The 24235-nt window shown below is 34.4% G+C and overlaps 1 protein-coding gene across 2 annotated transcripts in view; it reads left to right on the forward strand.

Moving 5' to 3' along the window:
• The window catches only part of LOC128999609 (uncharacterized), a 72871-nt gene that overhangs the window by 42171 nt on the left and 6465 nt on the right, over positions 1 to 24235 (forward strand). The window contains exons 2-5 of one of the 2 annotated variants that reach the window (XM_054426192.1): positions 1255 to 1381; positions 9042 to 9127; positions 19494 to 19732; positions 21028 to 21167. In XM_054426192.1, the coding sequence (XP_054282167.1) occupies positions 1357 to 1381; positions 9042 to 9127; positions 19494 to 19732; positions 21028 to 21167 (490 nt within the window). In that variant the 5' untranslated portion in view covers positions 1255 to 1356. The remainder of the gene's footprint in view (positions 1 to 1254; positions 1382 to 9041; positions 9128 to 19493; positions 19733 to 21027; positions 21168 to 24235) is intronic. The other variant, XM_054426193.1, reaches the window with a different exon arrangement.

The following is a 24235-nucleotide window of genomic DNA, read 5'->3' on the forward strand; positions in this document are numbered from 1 at the left end:
TTATATATATATATATATATTTGAGCAATATACTTTCTCTGAAACATTCCTTTTGACCTATCTCACCTTGTACGATTGGTTTCATTTTAAAGCTTATGCTCCAGCTCAGGACGAATAATAAGAAAAAAGGTAATTTCCTATAGGGTTTTGCCCAAGAGATTGATTTATTTCTAGAGAGAGGGTGCTTTCAAAGGTATGATAATGCTAGCAAACTTTCTTTCATAATAGATTTAAATTTGAATTTTAAATTAACAACTGTTTACCCTCAGTAAAATATTTAAATACAAACAAAAATAAGGGACAAAACAGTTTATGAAAATTAAATTCAAACAGGCTACTTTTATTGATTATTTCATCCTGATTGAGGTAGGTAAACCAGTCTTTATGGTATACAGAAGAAATATTTTAATTATTGTAAATTAGTAGTTTTATTCGTCAAACCTAACTGTCTTAGTTAATAGTAGTTTACACAACGATCGCGTTTTACGCGAGTTGCGTACACAGCTTAACTTTATAAAGTTTTTTTTTTATTACTAATAACAATCACTACTCGTGACTTCTAAGAGAGGTGATGTTTTCGTTTATAACTTCTCATTGCCACTGACAGTGATGCAAAGAATCATTGTACCAAACACTAATTGCAACACTCTAATTACAAATGAAATTGGTCGGAGCAGCTTATTAGTTTAAGTTCGAAGCATTACACTTATTGCACTTCATTTTATCTATCCTTGAACCTCATTGGTCCGTTACCCGTGTTGTTAAGTAAAACAACAATGCTGTTGTAAGTAAACATTGCTATCAAATTAATCTTTTTAAATTATAAGAACTGAACTGAAATGGCTACTTTAGTAGCTAAACATATTATTTGTATGGTGATGTTTCTTATTAAATGTTAAATTTTTCAGTAAAGGTAAAGAGTATTGGTTTATTCATTTTGCCTATGAAAATGTGTATTTGTGCAAGGCTCTCCTTGTTATTAATTATTGTACATATTTCCAATATTACGTGTATGAATCTGATCATAAGTTTATTAATTCGTAATATTGAATAAGGACAACTAAGTACACACTTTTTCACAAACGGTAAAATTTATTTTAGTTTAACTTTAGTATTTTTGTTAAAAGTCTTATATTTTTTCAATTTTTAGCATTATTTTGTGTGTTTAGTCCTACTTTTTTTATTTTTTTCACCATTATATTTTGTTGTCCACACGTTTGCTATGCAGTACACTAACCACACACTGTACCTCAGATGGTTGTACACGTTGGCCGCTGGACACTGGACAGTCACAGCCGGCCGAGAACCAACTTTACTGAGATTTCACGTCCGTGACACTGCCCGCGCCCACCGAGTATGTCTTTGTCGTATTGGCCGAAAGGTATGTTCGCCAGAATTGCTTGTAGAAGGGTATGTCGTAGTTTTGCTGGAAAACACAAGTTGTAGATGAAATATTTTATAGTTTTTTAAATATTTAAATTTAGATTGTGAATATCCGGTACTCAATTTGAATTGTTTTCTGTCAAAAATATTACGTGTCATTTTGTTTCAACAAGTCTATATAGTTACAGAATTTGTTGTGCATTTTTCACATCGGATAATGTATGGTGGAAAAGTTTATTTAGCTACTACCGCCTCAAAATTTACTTTTTCTCTTTGCATCATAATTAGCTTGTGATGATTTCTGCTTAAGAGGTAGCAACAACATGTAGGTATTAGTTAAGTTATACTTCATGGAGGTGGTGGATAGTATTTTATTTTTCTCTTATCGTATGCTTTGGAATGGCTTGATGTAAAACCATTGACTAAACACAGGCATTGACTTCCCATGTAATGTAAAGATTTGACACCAAGAAAATAGATGAAGTTCAGGACCATCTCACCAGGTGGTACTAGTGTATTTGGGATAAATCTTATAATCTAAATAAGCGCATGTACGGGCAAACTTTTTTTCTGTCCGAATATTGTTTAGTATTTAAAAAAAAAATGGGGTATTTGGTCACGAGAAAACGATTGGAGTTGGTGACACAGCTGGGAAAAGTCCAGTTTCCGTCCTACTGCCCTTGAAAGTGTCCATATTATCGCCAATACCTTTACGCCACACTACACTATTTTGACGAACTTCCCATGCAAGGATTTAGTCCAGAAAACTGCTGTTTGCCGCAAGGCTAATCAAATGATAGGTTATTTTTACTGCCAACATGTTGATTTACTTGTAAACAAAAATAACTGTATTGGTTAGTTTGGACATAGACAAAAAGAATTTGTCTATGGTTTGGACTAAACATTTTAAAGAATAGTCATATTAAGTTTGGCTTACATACATATTACTGTTAAATGTTTTCAAGGCTAATTTACAAGATTAAGAATAAAACGCTGAAGACCTCCGAAGCAATATACATAATCCGAAAGGCAGAGAAGCTTCAATCGGTTGTCATTTCACCTCTTCGTCTACAACCGAGTCAGTTACAACCAGCTTATACATCTCACCAAATGTCTTACCTCTGTCAAGTCGCGCATCGTAACAAAAAATAAAAGGAGAGAAATAATTTAAGATCTTATGGCCGTGCAAAATAATGAACAGGCCGATCATCTTGAGCAGTAGTGTCAAGGAAATGCGGCTTGACGATTGGAAGAATGTCAGCATACTGCAATTCCTCAAACCTCTAAATTCGCCATTCAGGGGTTTTAGGATATTCTCGAATGGAACCGTTTGACGTGGCATGAATGCACACGACGTGTGTCTGGACTGATCACGGTTAGAGGGTAGTTCTTCAACATCCAAACCGATCTAGAAATCGAGCAGGTAAAAAATGGGGTCTCTTGAAACATCCAATTTGATCTGCTATGCGTGGGGGATGGCCTCTACCAAGGCCAAACTACTCCCCGTAGCCTACAGACACACTATTCCGTAGCGTTTCATTATTGCTGCCCATTATAAATTCAAAACGTCAAAAAAACTATGAGCTTTCAGTTTATATAAGTGTTCAGTTATGTCAGTGGTTAATATTAATAAAATGAAATGTTATTACTCAAGTCATGGTACTGCAAATAATCTAAATGCTATGATCTATGAAACGGGTGTAATTAGATAGACACACATTACACTGTTGATATTATTTCAGCGATTAAATATTGGTTTGTAATTGTAATAAAACTTTTTTTGAAAATAATTATAAATGTGTCTGATCAAACCGAGCACGGCTTGGTCCCCGGTACTATTAATTAAAATCAATGGAGTAACATAGAAAACAGCTGATTGATTTATCACTTGACACAGAATATTGTCATTGGTAGACCATCTTAACAGATTGCACCACGTTTTTTTTTCTCTTCAAATTTTTACATTACATGGGAAGTCTATTCTGTGAATAGTCAATGGTAAAACTCATGGTTATGACACTGACTTCAAGGTTTTACTGTCTGAAATTTTCAAAATTTGTTGGTTTGGAATATCTTGTACTAGTACTAGTGACTACTATGACTATTCGCAGTAGTCCTACTATCCTGATGATTAGACAAATTTGTAAATTACAAGGCAAAAATATGGTTCGGATTCCACTATAAAATGTAGGACCCAGTTGCCATTAGCTGCATGGGCCATTAATTAACAGTCATGTCTACAGGTCATGTAGGCCTTGTCAGTAACAAGACTACAAGATCGCGCCACTCAGACTCAACCTACACTCATCTCCATTCAACCCTTGCCTTAAAATACCTGCTATCGTATGGTCACCATTTCAGTAAAAACTTAAAGCATTAAAAGTCCTTGGAGGAAAGACATTCAAACTCATAAAACAATTAAAAAACTACAAAGAACATTTCTAGTCTCACAGTGCATTAGATATATTACAATCACTTGGTATAAGAAAAAATATTTTGAGATGGTAAATAACTTGTCAGTGGCTGTTTGAAATATTATTATTTAAAAATACATTAAAGTTTTGATCTCAAGAACAAATAAATTGCTAATTACGACTACAGTAAACTGCATTAAAAATGTAAGCTTATTTTCTATGTAAATAAATTCATAACGAATACTATTGTTACAATCAGCTGTTTAATGTCTGCTGTATAGTATTAGCGAATTTCCCATATAGGGAATAAGCTATTACCGTAGTACTCATGGTAAGACCTGGACCCGAGACCGATCTAATTTTTCATTTTGAGGTCCCTAGAGGCCAAAAACACCATCCGTTCAAATTCATATATATATATATATATATTTATATATATATATATATGTGTCCGTTAGCGCGATAACTCGAGCAAAAATGATCAGATTTTGATGAAATTTGGTACAAACGTGTAAACCTACGTTTATTCGAACGAGTTCGCGATCCAGCATAATCGGACCATGGGAACGGGGGTTTATGGGGGTTTTATGGGGTAAAAATGGGTTTTTCCCATTTTTCAACCTAAAAACAAAAAATTTTGCAATTTCTTTCTAAACCGTTTTATAGAGCTTAAAAAAAGAAATAATTTAGTATATTGAAGCGCTGTTGTATGCCTAACGGTCACGGAGAAAATTCAAAAATAGTGTAATTAAAAATTCCCATGTTATTCTTATGGAGAAAATGAAAATTGTTGTAGTTTACTTGTTTATGGGTATATATTGATAAAATTTGGCAAATTTATTTATTTCATCCTATACTATTGACGTATGGTCAAAAAACACTTTTTACCTTCCCCGTAGCAGCAAACCTAAGCACTCGTTAAATCTAATGTTATTTAAATAGGGAATAATATGTCTTATTTATGGAAATATTTTAGTAAAAATTTAATCAGACGAGTTGAAATTCGCTTAGTCTGCAGGTTTGCTGCGGCGGGGGTATTTTGTGTAAGTTTAACAGAACAAACAGTTGTAAAAGAAGCGGACCATATACCACCATATAGCGTGGAGACGTTCAATTGAAATTGATTAGAATCATTGCGGAATATTCCGTTCATCATTCTAGTCCGTTTGAGTAAGCTAACCAAATTGTTGTTATTTTAAACTTAATCCAAGGTAATCATAAAGCTATATTATTTTGGAAATTACTGTAATTGTAAAGCACAATATGCTGTAACTAATTGTAGGTTTATTATTATTTTCTCATTATCAATCGTTGAGATGGAGACGCCACCTAGGTGCGTATTTCAACCCAAATATGAGTGAAGGATGAGTGTAAAATGGTGTCAGATGATTTGTGTAGCTCTGTTATTGACTAAGATCAGCTATTTTATTAGTCAGGATCATTTATTTAAAGCCATAGATCAGGAACTGCTGGGTCCAGCTGTTTGTCTATCACTGGCTGCTAGAATTGTTTTAAACTAATGTTTGGTATAATTTTATTTAGGAATTTTCCTATTACAATTTGACACATTTTCAATTCTGTAAAATGTTGCTTTACTATATAGGTAGAACAGTTATAAAAAAAAATCGGATTGTACTAAAACTATATAGCCACTATAGTATACTATAAGCTTCAAGTTGATACCCCTTATATTAAAACCATTAGAAAAACTGCGGGACAACAAAAACCCAAAGTGGAAATAGTTGAAGTACGGTTTGGCAGTCACACCATTTGAGGTGGATGACAGAAAAGAGAGGGAGTTAATTGAGGTTAAACTGTAGTCAGTTGGTCATAGAAAAAAAATTAAACTAGGAAAGACAAAGTTATAAATCAAACTGTTGGCTCAATATTGTTTAAACAAAACAAAGGCAAAGTAATGGACAACCAGCAAAGCCAAGTTGTCAGTAGTGTTCTTTATACTTTTTACGAGCGTAGTAACCAGTGCCACTACGACTACGTCTTGGACAGTCTTGCAGTTGTGCCACCACGACTGATGTAAATGTGATTTCTCATCCCATGTTTTGTAATAACTTCGGTTCGGTTTGAGCGAGTTATAGGTGTCTTTTATAATGTGGAGGGGATTTTGATTTTTACAATTTAGCAGTTTAAATTAAATTTTTAAAACAAAATGAAGCTGTAGTAAAACAGAATATTTTCGTTCCAATATGAAATTTCCTATTTGAACATTGCCCAGAACTTGTAGTAAAACTTAAGCGTAATGTTGTAATAACAATAATTTTTATGGAATATAAAATTAATGACCTCCAATCTAAGTAGAATGCTTTATTAAAGTAGAAACTGCAATGTTATTTAAGTTCACTGTTTGTGATGATAAGTATTTATGTTTTAATAAGAGTGACATATTGCATCTCTTCTTGATTAAAAAGTAAAGTATTAAAGAACTGTCTTATTAATTGTCCATAGACCTAACCATCTCCCTGCTGTTTTAGTGAATTTCCCTATAGGGAAGTAGCTATTAACGTAGGTGGCACGATAAGTGCTTAAGACCTATATATGCTTATGGACGCAGGACTGATTTACTATTTAATTTTGATACCCTCAGAGGCATAAAACATTATTTTTTTTTATTTTAATAAATTTTTACAGATTTTGATAAAATTTGGAATGAACGTGTAGAATGGAATAGACTTGAGTGAGGTAACGAACCATCAAGTTCAGGGTGTTATGGGGTTTTAAAGTTGTTCATTACAACCATCGTGTAGAGCTTTAAAACCCAATAATTTTGTTTCATAATGTGTTGATGTACAGATAAAAGTTATGATGAAAAAAACTTAACATTTTAAATTTCTATGTTATTCTTACGAAGAAAAAACACAGTTGTAGTTTGCTTGTTTGTTTATATATGATGATCAAATTTAGCAAATTTATTTCATCCTACTACTTTTTTTGTCACAGGACGCTAGGCACGAGCCTGGGATTGTTTTCACATTACTTCAGGCTAGACCTAGGGGTTGCGGCATTATCACTTAGATAAAATCCATTGGTGTCTTGGCGGGGATCGAACCCGGGACCTCAGGGACTGAAGTCCCGCGCTCTAACCACTACTGCCCAGGGGGGTATTTTATACCATTTGATGGTTTCATTTTAATAAGCATTATACTGTACACACAATTTGACAACCATCATATTTTTATTCCTTGTTGAACCCTCTCTTCTATGAGTGGTCACTCTGTGAGGGTTAGCAGTGAACATATGGGTGTAATGGACATTGCGTCACTAGCAGACGACATTTGTACTAGATGGATGTGGCGAACATGACTAAGAGATCAACAATGTTTGCAGCTGCTAGTTCACAGCCTTGTGCTATGAAGTGGTAGCATTACCATATGTACTTTAATATAGCGGAGGAGACAACCATAGACCTGATGTAGTGAATTTTTATTCATATTAGGGTGAGTGCACCAGTGAATGACCATATACGCTTGAGTTTCCACTTGTATCCACATGGAAAATTAGCTATGATGTAGTGGAATCGTTTAAACGTCTTTTATTCTCCGGTGCATCCTATAGGTAAAACGTAATGTATTATATCCAAACAGAGTGTTGGAAAATGCAATTGATTGCACATGAATTATTAAATTACTACATATTATATATCACTAAATTTTAAAACTTTATTAGTTTTACCCCTTTTTGTACCCTTCTTTTTTACCCAATAACCTGTTAAAGATTATGGCACCAAAAGCTGAACACTCTGCATATAAAAATAACAACCATTTTACGATTGTTAAAATATAGATTCTAGGGATTGACTACTTTTCATCTAGTAAATTACCGTAAAATTTAATCCAAGGTCAAATTTTCGTTATAATGTATCCACATTATTTCTGATGAGATTTAGTGTTTCCTATCAAGCACTTCATCCGTCAGAATCCATCGCTTTCTTAGGATTTTTGTACCTTCAAACCCCCCACCTCACAGGTGCTACAGGTGGAGACTTTTAATTTATCACCTCCTAAATAAAATAGGCTATACAAATCTGCAAAGTCAGAAATTTTGTTCCAAACATTTTCCGGAAAAATTTAATCAGATACGCCTTAAAATATTTACTTTTAACTTCATTTTATGTTGTTTGTTGTTGTTCCGAATCGGTATGACATTCAATAAAAGGTTAAATTACCTGTATCCGTCGGTCGATCCTAATGTATCCTATTAGGATCCTATATAGGATACATTAGGATCGACCGGCGGACACAGGTAGTTTAACCTTTTATTTACTTTTAACATTAAACATTAACAAAAACAGTTTTTACTGTTTTAAGGAAAAATTTTAATTTTAAATAGTGGGTTGTAAATCAAATTGTTCCAGAGTTGATATTGATTTATTGTTTGGGCGTTGCTCTTGTAGATGATATGTGATTATGAGTTACGATCTCTCTCAAATAATTGTCGTATTTTTTGAGCAAACAGTGGCCAGAGATATGTTTGCTCTTTTCAAACATCAACTTATGGGTTTAGTGGACTATGATTGATTAGAATATTTGGAACTAATGCTTGGGTTTGTGTGGTTAAATTTGCATGTATGGCTTTTTTCTATATAGATAGGTAGCTTGCTAACTAGTTCTGAGTGTGAAATATGTTTGATTTTTGTCTTGCTATTATTTATTTATCTAACGCAATATTAACTATATATTAAATAGACAAGCATGTTTCTTTAAAACACTTTTTCTCAGCTCGTGTGCATTACAGGGAAATCTACACATACTTTCAGAAACATATTTTTCTGTAGATGTGCCCTTTAAAATTAAAATACGCTAAAAAATAAGCACAACAAATTAATTTAAATTTTTTCAAATAAACATGGGCCTTATGGGTTGCTATGCTGGCGACGAAATAACAATGGAAAATAAAAATAAAATCCAAACAAATGGAAGAAATTCCAATCACATGTCATATTTACAGCGTGGGGTGAAAATTGAGAAGTCTGTACATTACATATTTTTGGTTGAGTTTTCGACCATTGCAGACCTCTAGTTCAAATTAAAATCCTCCTTTTTCAAGTTGATGAGGCTTAGTTGTTTCCAAACGTGTGCTTGTTTAATTCTCAATTTGTCCAAAAGATTAATTTTGGATTGTTGATTTAGGATCTTTTACTTAGAGTAAATATTTTGTATTAAGATTTTCCCCATTCACCTAAAAACAGTGACAGTTGTTGTGTCAACATTGTATGTTGTTGTGTTGTAGGGGTACAGAAGAAGCGACCCCCTCGGCTGGTCTGGGAAGATGATACTGTCATGCCACCTCCCCAGTCTCCGTCTAACAACAGCTGTGTAAGTAACTGGGTGGAAAAAATAAAACTACCCAAATACATTTTTTTAAGGCTTTATAATTTTTTAGAAGTATGACGAAGTTCTCCAACTACATCCCAAACGTTGAGGGAATTTTGTGTTGCACCGATTTAGGATGTAGTATGTGCTGGGTGTTTAAAAATTTATTAAAATTTGGTTTCACGGAGAAGGTATGGTACATAGAAAACACGCATACGGGACGACCGTGCGTTTTCAGCTCTAGTATTTTGTGCCGGAAATATACTTTTGACAAGCAAGGAAGAGTCAGAATGGCAAGCACTGTGCAGAAATTCCTATCACACAGTGTACAGGGTGTTCCCCCACGGTTAGCGTTGTAGTACATGAGGGCGAGGTGGTGGAGGAAGTTTGTGTTGGACTTTTCCCTAGTCACCAGCACTAGGGCTGGACACGACCTAGTCCAGGTTTACTCGAGCGATACATCTATCTGTGAATGGAATTTATCGCGGCACGCAAATCACATGAGTGACAAATCCACCATCTTACAGCTTGCCGGCATGATGTAAAAGAATGAACATCGATAAAGGCAACTATCCCAGCTTAAAGCGCTATGACCAACCACATGTGTGAAAACTCTCATATGGCTCATCGTACTGCTACGCTGCTTAGCTGGGGACTAGCTAGCCGTGGCAGGTCGCGACACTCGGCTAGGAAGTGAACCCTGGCGGTAGTTTGCGACACCGAGCTCAATCGGTGCATTCGTACGCTCTTGTGAACAGCTCCATTTGATCCTGTGTGTGGTCCGCTATGTCACGCCTGCAACCAAGTCACAGCCAAGCAGCTAGATGTGACACTCTTGTCAACCGGGCTTTACGTGTACCATTGAATGTTTCCTCCGTACCTTACTTTTCTAGGGCTTCACTCTCTATAATGAGCTTGATATAAAACTGTCTAAACATCCATGAGTGTTTAATGTAAACACTTTATTCTAGGGCAGAAATCCACACAAATTACACCCTATAATCACAGTACAGTTTATACAGTAGTTTTTTACTGTAGAGATTTCATTATAGAGAATTTCAATTTAATGCACTACTCGACCCATACTTTCATTTAAAATTTCCTTCCGACTCTTAATTTTCGTATGCTTAAAGAGTAGATTTTGGGATAGTACTAATTAGAAAAATGTTACATTACCTGCAATGGTTCCAAAAATCTAATGTAATTCCCTGACTTTTGAGAATTCTGTGTATAATTATATCCATTTTTACAAACTGACAAAAGCAGAAAGTCAGTCAAGCTGTCAAAACAGCTGATGTGGACAGGACAGCCCTTTGTTACATGTTGACTGTAGGTTCGCAATGCAATGCAAAGGCATATTAAAACTGATATCTGACTTGTTTTGTTGGTTCATGTCAAAACTTGTAAAGGTTGAAGGCTTAAGAAGAATTAGTCTGAATTAAATTTTAACTATAAACTATTAATGCTCAGAAAAAATCTGTTTAATTAATTGTTCTAACTAATTTGCAAAGTACATATTTATCAAATTGGTCTAAAACACAGAGCATAGAATAAATATAGAGTTGCCACTCCTATACCTACAGCTATAACAGTATTGAAGCCGATTTCCGCCATCTTGGTAAGAGAGTCGGGCTCAGAACTTTGAAAACACGGCGTCATTACCACTGTGTTATTCTATGCTACTTCATGAATTAGATGAAGCTACCGCTCCGAGGATACATATAGAACAATCCCCTCTTCGATATTGACCTAGGACTCTGCCCCGCGGGCTTTCAAAGTTCTGAGGTGAGAGTTTTAAAAGTAAATATTGATTGGTGGTTTCCATGGTAACAATATAATGGTTTAAATGTAAATGCAGACCGGGCCGGCCACCACCTTGGTACGAGAAGCCTGCTTCACTCCAGACGGCAAGTTCCGCCTCTATATTTATTCTATGCTCTGAGGTCTAAAATATCAATCTTTTTTGGTTTTAAAACATGAAACACTTTCACAGAGCTGAACCCAATTTATTAGGGAATTTTCCATACAGGGGAGAAGCTATTACCTTAGGTAGCATGGTAAGTCAAAGACCCAGGACCGATATACTATTCATTTCAATGTACCCAGAGGTCCATAAACACTATTGGTTCAATATTTTACTTACCTATATTATGTGTCCGTTTACGCAATGACCCTAGCAATTGTGGATTTTTATCTACATTATTTTGGCAAAATCGTGTAAGATTGTATAAACTTAAATGAGTTCATGAACTAGCAAAATCAGGTAATTGGAATAGAGTTTTTGAAATCATTAAAACATCATGGTGGAAGGACAAAACATAGGTGTAATATTCCTGTCAAATGCTGACGTCACCCAGATTGCAAACTCCATTTCACGATTTATAAAATAACAATAAAAACAATAACAATTAATTAAAAAAATATATATATAAATGCTACTTATATTACAGTTACAATCAGGTGATTTTCTATTTGCAATCTGGGTCACGTCAGCCTATGACAAGAGTTTCACAACTGTTTTTTTCCTTCCACCATGTTAAAAAATCTTTAGCCACTTAATTGTCAAGGAGAAAGTTTGAAAATTAAAAGTTCCCTTGTTATTGTTAAGGAGAATAAGCAAACAGTTATATTTTCCTTGTATATAGATATATTTTGATCAAAAATAGCAAACTTATTTGTTTATACCAACTATAAATATTTTCCAAAAAAACACTTTTTTCCAACCCTGTAGCAGGAAAACTAAGTTGTTTGTTAAACCTTATATTATTTAAATAGGGGATAAATCTGGCGTGCTATTTTATAGTAAAAATCCAAACAGGTGAATGGAATTTTGCTTAGTCTGTATTTTTCCTTCGGCTGGGGTAATTTACTTTTAATTTAACCAACTCTCTAACAAAAATTATCCCATAACAGAACGGAAACCACTTTACTTTATTAAGTTCCTACACTACTCACTCACACACATGCAGTAACTCATGATGGAATGTTGCCAACATACAAAATATTACAATTGTCTGCATTGTTGGCCATTTGCATGTCGTGTTGGCAGCGACTAATCGCACAATGTGATTCATAAGGTGTTTGTGCCTAGATCATTTTTACTATTTGACTGACCTGGAGTACGTTTATAGGTTTGATTTAATATTCTAAATTGAGTTGACTATTTCCCGTGAATTTTCCATATAGGGACTAAGATATTTTAACGTGAGTTTTTTTATACTCATTTTTATATACCTAGACCCAGAACCAATTTGCTTCTTTTGTTTTGATGTCTCTAGACGCTAAACACACCAAAAACACAATATATATTACTAAATTTCTATTTTAAGCACTACAAAACGGTTTGGAGAGAAAATGGGATATTCAGAGTTATGAGGGTCGAAAATGGGAAAAACCAATTTCTACCCCATAACTCCCGTACCATAGTCCGATCATGCTGGTTCGAAGGTTCATTAAGGTATATATAGAATTTCCCATTTTCTCTCCAAGCCATTTTGTAGTTCTTAACAAAAGAAATTTTATATTGAAGTGTTGTTGTGCACTAAATAGTTAGGGAACAAAATTTTAAAAACTGTAACCTAAATTAATTCAATTTTATTTTTATGGAGAATAAGTAATCTGTTGTAGGTGTTAGGTTTTTTAACAAATAATTCTTTAAATTCTTTAAATTGATTTACAGATAGCACAACACAATAATTCCAATACAGTACTGTAATGATAAATAAAAGGAATGCTTTATGTAATTTTTAGGACCGATTAAGTAATAATTTTAGATGCACACCCTAGCTCAATTTTACTTCTTAGTTAGCTAGTGTGCCAGTTCCTTTCACATAAACTGAAGACTAAAAATAACAAGGTCCAACAAACCAGCAACTAACGCAGGGCAGTTAAACTGTAAAGAACAAGTCTAAAAATAAACTTCTTGTCTTTTATTGAACTCTAATTCTAAACTGATACGCCTGATACTTGATATATTTGGAGCTATTCAATCTTCTATACATTTTGATTTTACACTTAGGTTTATGCACGATAAGTCATCTATCCTAATGTAGTCTTAATCTCAATCAACTAGTTTCAAAACAATTTCATTGTCAAGCTTCTTGATTCGTAATATCAATGGAACACATTGTCATCGTCAGTACACAAAAACTTATCATTCAACTCACACAAACAATGCTACATGTTTTTAACATAAACGCATGTGAAGCCTTAAGTTTGCTTAATTTAACATTATGAACGCCATACTGAAAATCTGTTTGATGTTGATCCTTAAGAGGCAGTACATTTTTGATGGTTCAAAACTTGACCCAAATGTCTCATTTCCTTGCGCTTTCAATTGATGATTCTGGCTTTGATGTATCAGCTGATCTTAGTGACTTTCAAAAAATATTTTCAACAATCCTTTTTTACCCAAAAATTTTTCAAATAGATTTAGTCCAACGTCCAACCCAAAAAGGTAAATACCCCCACCGCAGCAAACCTGCTGACTAAGCAAATTTCCATTTGCCTGAATTGATTTTCAATTAAATCCGTTTAAATAACATTAGGTTTAACGATTACCTAGGTTTGCTGCTACAACGAAACTAATAAAGTGTGTTTTTAGTAAAATATTATTAACTTAGTATGAAATAAATAAATCTGCCTAGTTTGATCAAAATACATCTATAAACTGTAAGTAAACTACTACATTGTACAATATTCTCCATAAGAATAACATTGGAATTTTAGATTTACAATTTTTTGAATTTTCTCCGTTAACAATCACCGTGAAAAAACTCTTTGATGTACCTACTAAATCATTTGTTTTTTAGCTCTTTAAAAATGTGTAAAGAGAAATTAAAAAATGTTGTGTTTTGATGGTTAATAATGAGAAAACCCCATTTTTACCCCGTAAAACCCCGTTCCCATGGTCTGATCACGCTGGTTCGTGAACTCATTCAAGTTTATCCCGCCTTACACTTTTAAACCAAATTTCATCAAAATCAAACATAAAAACTTAAGTTATCCCGTTCACAGACACACATATATATATACAGTAGAACCTCGATAGTTCGACACTTTGTGGACTTAAGGGATGTTGAACAATCGAAATCTCAAACTATAGGGAGTAAATGGAGTTGAATATACAGGAAAGTAAAAATACAAGTTTTATATAGAAATCACCCAAATTTATTAAATACTAAAAAGCTTAACAATTTCATTGTTCATTAGTCTCAAGTCAACAATACATTACAAATTAATGTTGTAGTCGACTTACATTACAATAGTAACCATTAAATATCACTTGACAAAATATTTTGTGATCTTCGATTGTTTTTCACTCTGATAACTGGAAAGAACTGGTTCCGGTCATTGACCATCGTACAATCAAAACAAAATATGGATCGCTAATGGTTAGACAGGTAGCCTCAGCCCGTGTCGAATTACAAGGAATGTTGAGCTATCGAGTGTCGAACTATTAAAGGTTTACTGTATATATAAATCTATATATATATATACTGTATACATATACAAATTTGAACGAATGGTGTTTTTGGCCTCTGGGGACATCAAAATGAAAAAGTAAATCGGTCCCGGGCCTAGGTCTTACCGTGCCACCTACGGTAATAGCTACTTCCCTATAGGGAAATTCGATAAAGGTAAATGCTTTAAAATAAATTTGTTTTAAGAGTGGAACATTTTCATGTGATCCAATGATAAAACAAACAGTGACTCTTTATCTAGGGAAGTGGGTAAATATAGGCATAAGATAAAAATTGTGGATACAATTCAGGTGCTTTCTTGCTGCTCTTCATTTAACTAACCGTCTACACATCCTTCCACATTCAATGAGCTAATCAATAAGATTCAATAAGATTCAATAAGATTTATTGCAGCCATTAAACATAACATTTTGTAATAGGCATTGTTACAATAGTACTTAAAAATAGATCATACATCAATTATAAATTTCAATACATACAATATCCTATTTAGAATCTAAACATGATATGTCACTATTTAAAAATTCTTCCTGCGTGTAGAATGCTTTTGATTTTAAAAACTCAGTAATTTTTCTTTTAAATTGGTTTAGGGGTAGTTCACGAAAACAAGTGGGTAGCTTGTTGAAGAAAATATGTTGGATGTAAAAATGGCTATTAAAGTAAAGCTTGAATCAGGGGTACGATAAATAGATAAAACTAATAAGTCATAATCTAACAATCTAACAGCACATACCTCAAGTAAAAAGTTAAAGCTAAAATCAGACAAATCTACTTTTTCATAATTTACACAACGTTTGACATAAATTGCAGTACCTCCATGAATCAGTGGAAATTGACGACAATAATTTGTACCTAATTCAAAATTTTCTGGGACATAAAAGTTAATTTCTTCATTACTAAGCCAGTGCTCACTTAAGGATACTATATTTGACAGGGTTTAGTTAAGAATGATTTCAAGATGGTTTAATTTGTTCCTTAATGATTGAATACCTATTTAAAGATAGAATTACAATTTCACTATTTCTTTGTCCTGATGTGTCTGAAGTCAGCCTAAAAAACTATTTTGCTTACATGCTAACTTAGTATTATTTTTACAATTTTGCAGACTTTTTACACCTAACGTTTTGTTGATGCCGGTTCTTTTAGAGCGTCTCAAGGGTGGTTGAGCAGATGCAGGTGGTGAATTGTCTGTTGTTACCAGGTCCTTAGGAATGTCATTTGATTCTGTTGTGTTGTTGGTATTGCTGGGACTAGTAGAAAGTTTGCTTAAAAAATTGCTTAGCTCGATGCTTTTTATTGAGTCTGGAGTTTCCCAACCTTTAAATCCAGGAGAGTTTGTAGAAGGTGTTGTGATGGTACATGTCTGGGATTCTTTGTTACCTGTTGGAGAACTTTTTGCAGATTCTGTAGTTATTTTATTTCCACAGTTGTTTACATCTAGGTTTTCTCTCGTCTGTTCTTCTGATTTCCGCTCAGCTGTTGAGATAGCAGAACACAAAGCTAAGAAACAGTGGAAAAGTCTGTCCGCTCCACAGAGGTCGTGATGATTTTTCGTGAAAAGCTATTACATTCACAGAGGCTCCGGTCAAGCGTTGAAAGTTGACAATATTATTGGCAAAAATGTCGAGTGATATGTTATCTCTCACACATCCCATGGGGTAGCAAATGAGTCTCTTGAGGCTTTGTTTTTTAAAACCATCTGTCAGTGTTTTGAAAGCCATGTTGTAAGAATCTTCTGTAGGTTTGCTGTAATAGATGTCTTTGGTCACCAAACCGTACACTGTAGCACCATTAGTTACTCTTTGACAAGTTAGGTGGTCCGTTAAAAGGTCTGATGAACTTGGTTTGCCAAAGTGATTTTTAAAAACAACAGCCACTCCAGCGCTCATCTGTCTATCACTGGAGATGTCCGCAGAGATAGAGTGAGCAAATGCCGTGTCCTGATGGTTTTTGAAATCGTTATGAAATTATTCATGTTGGCATTAATAACTCTTATCTTGGATTTTTTTCTATTAAGACTAGGTTCAGGTATTGTGGGTTTGGTTCCAGAAAGATGAGTAGGAAGAGCGCCACAGAGCATGGCATTATTTGATTTGCTTGTTATAGCCTGACTGACAGATTCATCAGAGTTTTGGGGGATTTGAGATTTTTCTTGAGGGGAATATGATAGTCCTGTTCTGGAATCATCATGTGAGGGTATGGTAGGTGTTAGACCACCAACTGCATTATAGTTCGGCCGCTTAGAAAGCGACCTCCTCCAGCATTGGTTTAGCATTAGCGCGCAGGTCGTTTTCTAAGCGGCCGAATTATAGCAATCATTTTGCCCAAAAATGATTTCCCCTTGTTTGATAGATGCAATCCATGTTCAGTGAAGTATTTGTTTTCTATTAAGTACATGTCAATGATATCAATGTTGCTGCTTTCTTCAGAGAGTCTCCATATGTAGTTATTTATCAAAAATATTTTGTAGTGAAGTTCACTGTTACTCGGAATGTCATGTCGGTATGGTAGTGTACAGAGCCAGATGCTTGTATTACAGAGTTTGGTGGCCATCTTCAACATATTGCAAATGTGTTCTACACTATGAATTTCAACATTATTTGTACCACACATAAACACTATCTTATCTTTTGGTGTGAAACTTTTTAGATCGGCTGAGTCAAGTATATCATTAATTCTTGCATTCGGTTTAACCCAGGAAACAATTCTTTTAGTGGAAGGCAAATATGTGTTAATGATATCAGACAGTCCTCTTCCATGGCTGTCTGCAAATAAATGTACTTTTTGTTCTGCCTGGTCAGTTGATTCTATCACATCAGCAGATTTTATCCTGCATTTCTTAATTGGGCTTGATTTAACTTCTTGAGTTTGATGATTTATGGCTTCAGTCTGGGTGGACGCTGAGATTGACGATTTGACATTCGGGTGTGACACACAATCCTAGGTTGATTTGATTTTAAACACCGTATAGGATTAACTGAATTTCTGCTTTCAAATCATTTGTCAGAGTTAAATGAAAAATTTTTGCTAATTAGCTAAAAAATAGTTTTGAACTAAATCTATGTTTGAAAACTATTCCCAGTCTCAGTGATAAGACTAAAACATGACTCTTTTTTTAAATAAAATTCAAAACCAAAATATATTTTCTGCTGTAAAACCAATACAAAAAAAATAAATGTTTTCCTTCATCATATCCATTGAGATTACACACACATACAACTTATTTTACGATTTGAGAAATTAATTGATTATTTACGTGAAGATAAATCATTAAGTTTATGATGTTTTTATGATTTAGGTTTACAGCTAGGCCTAGTAATTAAGGTCACCTGTTTGATCCTGAAAAAAGTGAAAAGCTTTTTGGTGGTTCAAAAATGGACCCAGCTATCCGTGATCATTGGGATTTTAATTATAAAGTTTGTGGCCTCAGAACCAGCTAATAGTCAGTAACAAAGGTGTAATGTAATGTAACTTCACGTTAAAATAATCACCCTGCTGTGTCAGCATTTTTAATAGTGTTAACCTTGCATTAGGCATGGTTAACACTATTAAAAATTACCAATGAAAATTGTTTTCTAAATGTTTGCAATATCAAATTTCCCCTTCACAATTAGCGTCTGTAAAGTTGGCAGTATTGTCTGTTCCGTCATAGTTTGTGGGTTGGCAACACATTTGTGCTGATGAATTTATACCATCAAGACTGGAGATGCGAGTTAAATAAAGGATAGTCGTTTTTTATTTGAGGCGATAATTTTTAAATTCTTATTCAAGTTAGGAAGAATAAATATTTGGATTTAGTGGAGTGAGCCAGTCAGAGAATGTCTTAGTGTCTAACATTTTGCCTTATTTTTTGTTGATGAAATAGTTGATGGGTAATAACAGTTGCTATAGCTCACAATAAGTTGTTCCATTAGTTTTACTTGGCAAAGAAGTTTGTGTATTCAACAGAAATCTAGTAATTTACATCAGCAATCTGTCAGAGGTGGCTCACATTAACTCTGGCAATTTTGATAAAAAAAAACTGGCAACTCTGATTATGTTGCAAAGCTGGTTTTTAGGGGATAGTGAAATGCATTTTTAGCTTGTTAACATTACTTGAAACATTTCAAGGGTCTTTCAATCACACAGTGTTTGTTTAATATACTGATAATTATTGACTGTTATATTAATTACTCATGATATTTTAGTTTTCCTCCACCACCTTCAATCTTAAAACTGATCTATTCTTCACTTTCCTCACTTAACTAATGCTCATTGTTGCAAGATAAAAATATTAACCAACGCTTCCAATTCTAACACTTTTCCACGCACACGCACAACCCTATCCCAGTAATCTATTTCACTTTTGGAAATATTTCTATTTTCATTTTGGGTACCAGTCCTAATTATTTTCTCCAAATATTCAGTCCACCAACGCATTTCCAAACTTTTATTAACAAAACCATACTGTTCCAAATGGAACTGTTTAGGTATATTCATAAAGAAATCCTACCCTTCTTCTTCTTCTTCGATACTATTACTATTGGACTCTCATGTTTACAACTCCTTAACCAAAAATTGAAACTTATTTTCTTGCTAAACGTGATGGAAAATGCCCGCAATAGTCTCTAAAATAATATCAACTCACCAACACCAAAAACAAACATTAAACAAAGAAGTTTAAGTACGTTTGACATGTTCCTGGTCTTTTCTTTTGTACCCTGAAGTCTGCACTTCTTCCAAGAGGATATTTATCGGAAGTTTTGAGTATTTAAGTGTATTTATCAGATAAAAGTTAAGTGTCTCAATTTTCAATTTACAACTTACAAGCTACTAAAAGAACAATTTTTTTTTCTTTATTCTCTTTTTCTTACAAGAAATTACATTCAACGCTCTCTGTTCCGCAGGCAAGCAGTGCAGTTTCGGTGATATCCGAGCGCACCAAAGCTGTCCGGGCTCAGTATTTCTTTGAGCGACGTCTACTGTTTGTCTGCACATGTCTGGTGGGTGTCGCCATCGTTGTGTGGATCGCTTCCATCTCCACCGACTTCTGGTTCGTGGTGGACGGAGGCGAGAAAGGCCTCTGGATAAATGAGACGAAACGCTTCTTCGTGCGAAGTCACTCTGGCCTTTTTAAATATTGCAGGTGAGTTGTTTGATGAAATTTTGTGTTCAAAACCTCTCAAATCTTTGTAGATTTGCCAGGGATTGAATTTGTCCTACTTGCACCAAAGTCTGAGAAACTTAGAAAGATTTGTCGTTTTTTTTTTTAATTAGAATAGAGTGATGGGAGGATACCCAAAATAACAAATATGGCTCAAGTATTTGAAATGTTCTCACCATAAATTGAAACACAAAAAAGTATAGAATACAAAAGCTAAAAGAAAATATCATTCTGAGCAGAAGTTGTGATAAATGTAACAAATGTTGCCACAAGATTTGCAACAAAAATATTTAGATACAAATGTTTGCTTTGGAGATAAGATTGTCAGAAACAAAGACTTAGTGTGAGAGTCTATTCTGTTCTACAACTATTTTGGCCGCCACACAACTATTTCCACCTAGATCGCCAAGTGTCGGCTCATTCTGTCATTTAAATTAGCTTTTGTTATCTTCTTCCTTTCTTCAGTTTGCTCTTCATCGCATCGTCTGTTTTTGTCTTCTCATCTCATCTCAATGTTGATTTTGGATGAGATCCGACTAAGAAATTGGTGCAAATATGTAGAAGTATGGTGTTTTCATAGAATTGTTATTTTAGGCTAATTTTTACTCACATGACTTTAATTCCTTTAATTTGCTTTAATCTTTAATTCACAGGTCTGGTATGGTTTTTTGCTAATTATAGAAAAAAATTATAATGTATTCAGGTAAATACCAAACAAGCTAGACACTATTTCAACATCTAAAGTAACTCACATTACATTACCGCACATGGGAATTTTCTACTGACAAATTCATAAGTAAGTTGAAAAGATTTTAGGAATTAGTTTCTGGCAAGCAAGCGCTTAAAAGTGGACACTACTGAACTGGGAAACTAAATAGTATACTTCATTATTTTAAGTACCGAAACTAGCATTTTCTGGCGAGCACACAAATTCCAAGAATTGTAAAAAAGTATAATGTGTTCAGCCAAAGTGTAAAAGTATTCAGGTGATGCAGGGTAGAAAAATAATTGAAAAATTGGAATGACTCCTACACAAACACGCACTAATAAAAACTCAGCTAAACTAGCACGTGCCTATTTCTGTTTACATTTATGTTACTAAATGGTAAAAGCATAACTTTTAGAAATTTTCCCGTTTTCTGACTTATGTTATGAAATTTTAAAACTTTATAGAATGAAATTTCATTAGGAGAAGGTATTAGTAGGTATTACTACAGTTGTTGATCCTTTAGTTAGGGATACAAATATGGATAATTGTATGATATCTTGTTTTGTAGGATGGCGATTGGTAATGCCACTGCAGGTGGTAAGACGACACCCAAACCTCCGACTGCGCCAACAGTAGACCCCTCGGTGGAGGAGACAGCCACTCCACTGGGGAACGGGACAGAGACCAGTCCAAGGATGCTGTTCTATCGTTAGTATACAGTGGTCACTTTGTTGTTTGAAATTATGTTCAAAGGACCAAAAGTGTTTGAAGTTGCAAGTCTCAGTGCTGAGGTGATGGGTATTTAAATTTCTAGTCATGCGTTAATGATGTAAGGTGCCTCGGGTAGGTCAACTCAATCTAGTAATCCAAGGTTTTTGAATTGAATTTATGGCTCAAATTTGATGTCTTTGGGTGTCTGAGATCATTAACACAAACAGTGAATAGTTTTTTTTAGCGAATTTCTGATAGGGAAGAAGATAGTATTGGAACAGGAATAGGAAAAGTGGCATAGTAAGACCTAGACCCGGGACTGATTGACATTTTCATTTTGGTGGTCTCAGAGGCCAAAACACTATTTGTTGAACATTATTATACTCTTACTCCCAGAACCATTTATATCAGACATGGCATTAACGGGGCATCAACAAAATAAAAGGCCATGATATTCGGTCCTCTGCATCTTACCCCCAGACTTTTACCCCCTTCATGAGGTCAGCTCAAAATGTACGGCTTGGATTTTAACCCCCGGAATTTTACCCCCCGCATTTCTACCCCCGGATTTTTTGCTCCAATTCTCACCTTATCAGCCCTTACTTGCTTCTACCACTTCTGCTTAGGTCTTCCTGGCTGTCATCTTCCATCAGAATTGCTCTTTCATACTTTTTTCAGTCAACCTCACCCCTTCTCAGTACATTTCTGGCCCTTCTGAATCTTCAACACTTAATTTAAACAATTACATCCATTCTATTTGTAAAATCCTCTTATGAACATTACCTAATATGTAATGTAATATAACAAATACATATATTATATGTATTTGTGTGTGCCCGCAAACGCAATAACTCAGGTGATTTTGGTCAGATTTTGAAATGTCGAAATGAGGCATGAACAAGTGGGGCTGGATACACTTGAATGAGTTCGCGAACCAGCAAGGTCATGGGAACAGAGTGTTATGGGGTTTAATTTTTTTTAATTTTTTTGCAAAATTTTCAACCTTGAAACATACACATGCCAAATTTGTATCACTGCCTCTTTAAAGAACTTAAAAACTAAGTAGGCCTAATTTTATGTATTGAAGTGTTGTTGTGAAACTATTAAAGGTTACAGAGAAAATTCAGAAACTGAACATTAAAATTATAATGTTTTTCTTATAGAAAAAGTATAAGTTTCTTGTTTGTAGTTATATATTTATTGGCAAATTTATTTATTTCATACTATACTATTAACATTTTACAAAAAAAAAAACACTCCCTAGTAGCAGCAAACAAAAATACCTAAGGATATTTAAATCTATATCTATAAAAGAGGATGTTTGTATATATATTTGTTTGTTTGGGGGTGATAAACTCGGACACCGCTGAACCGATTGCCACGAAACTTGGTACATACGTGTAGAATGTCATGGAATAGGTTTATACACCATCAATTTCGTGATCCGTCCAATAGGCTCCGCCCCAGTGGCTCTGGAGTTTCCCATGTTAACCTTATGAGAAATGGAATTAATGAATCTTAACAGCTGTTTCAATTAAACAAGTTGGTTCTGTTCTATGATGTTCAATAGCATTAAAGTTACAAGGATTACCAACAGGGTGCAGCACTATTATTTCTTTTACATTTATGACAACAGCTAATTTGCAACCAAAAAGGTGAGTGAGCGTAGCGAACGAGCTAACCTGAAGGCAAGTGAGCGTAGCGAACGAGCTAACCTGAAGGCAAGTGAGCGCAGCGAACGAGCTCCAACCTAAAGGTGAGTGAGCGTAGCGAACGAGCTCCAACCTAAAGGTGAGTGAGCGTAGCGAACGAACTTCAACCAGGACGTGATTGAGCCATGCGAAAGAGATCATCTTGAAAATTAAGAAGTTAAACGGGGCAAAGCCCGCGGGTTACAGCTAGTAGAGAATAAATCTACATGTTTAACGCATTATTTTTAGTAAAAATGGCAAATTGCTTAGTTTGTTGCGGTGGAGGAATTTTTATTTTCATATAAATGTGTGATTTTGCGCACAGGCCCTCACTTATATACAAAAACACTCTCCCAGGTTGTTTTCCGAGGTGAGAAAAACAAACGGTCATTGACTGGACGACAATAGCTCTTTTGGAGTCTTGCCTAAACACCTGTCAGGTCTGTCTGAGTGTTTGACGGCCGCGCCACGGGGCGTTTCAACACCTTCGTCACACTGTGCGACTTGGCTACTTTACGAGGGGCAATGCAAACTTTGAAATAGACTTATAAATATTGTAGAAGGGAGTGCAGTGTGTACACATAAATGGGTATTATCAATAAATACCCTCAAAAAAGATTGAAGAAGAGTATTTATGAAATTTTACTAATTACCTAATGATAATGTTTGGTTCACTGAATAAATATTTTTTAACCAGAAAGGTTTTGAGTTTTAGTTAACACTAAAATGGTAAACTGTGTTCCTTTTTTATTTCCACTTGGATGAAATTCAAAGGAAATATTTTGGCTTACTTTGCAAACTGAAAAGGGTACATCTGTTTCTTTAGGAGTATTATCAACTGACTTTGAATATAATCTAATAAAAAAATTTCTTTTTCAAAGGTATCTTCCATGCCTTTGGAGCAATATAAATTAGACATGAAAACTCTTTGAATGAAAGTGTTAAGCATCTTTTTAAGCTTCAATTGCAGATGGCCAACCTTTAAGAAAAGAAAAGCAAAATTTCCAAGAACGCCAAAATTACACTGTAAAATGTCTGAAACCATCATTTTAAGTTTAGGAAAGCAAATCCAAATACAGAGTTAGTCAGATCTCTTATGAGGACCACCCAAGAAATAAATTTATTATTCTAGTGAAATAATGTTAGTTGTTTGGTTGCATTTCAATGTAATAGCATTTTCACTGTGCCAAAGTGTTACCACAAGAATGAAATAGATTTTATTTACTAAAAGAATGGGAAAATTTTCACATTGTTACAACATTGGACATTAATGAAAATTATAGAATCGATTATTTAACCATAGTGGTACTCTATATTATGTAAAAAATTGGGTTGGATTATTATTTTTGAAATACTTTAAATAAATATAAAACT

The sequence above is a fragment of the Macrosteles quadrilineatus genome, unplaced genomic scaffold (genome assembly GCF_028750875.1).
Source record: "Macrosteles quadrilineatus isolate MER2022 unplaced genomic scaffold, UCM_ALF_1.0 Scaffold_8__2_contigs__length_117827958, whole genome shotgun sequence".
NCBI lineage: Eukaryota > Metazoa > Arthropoda > Insecta > Hemiptera > Cicadellidae > Macrosteles > Macrosteles quadrilineatus.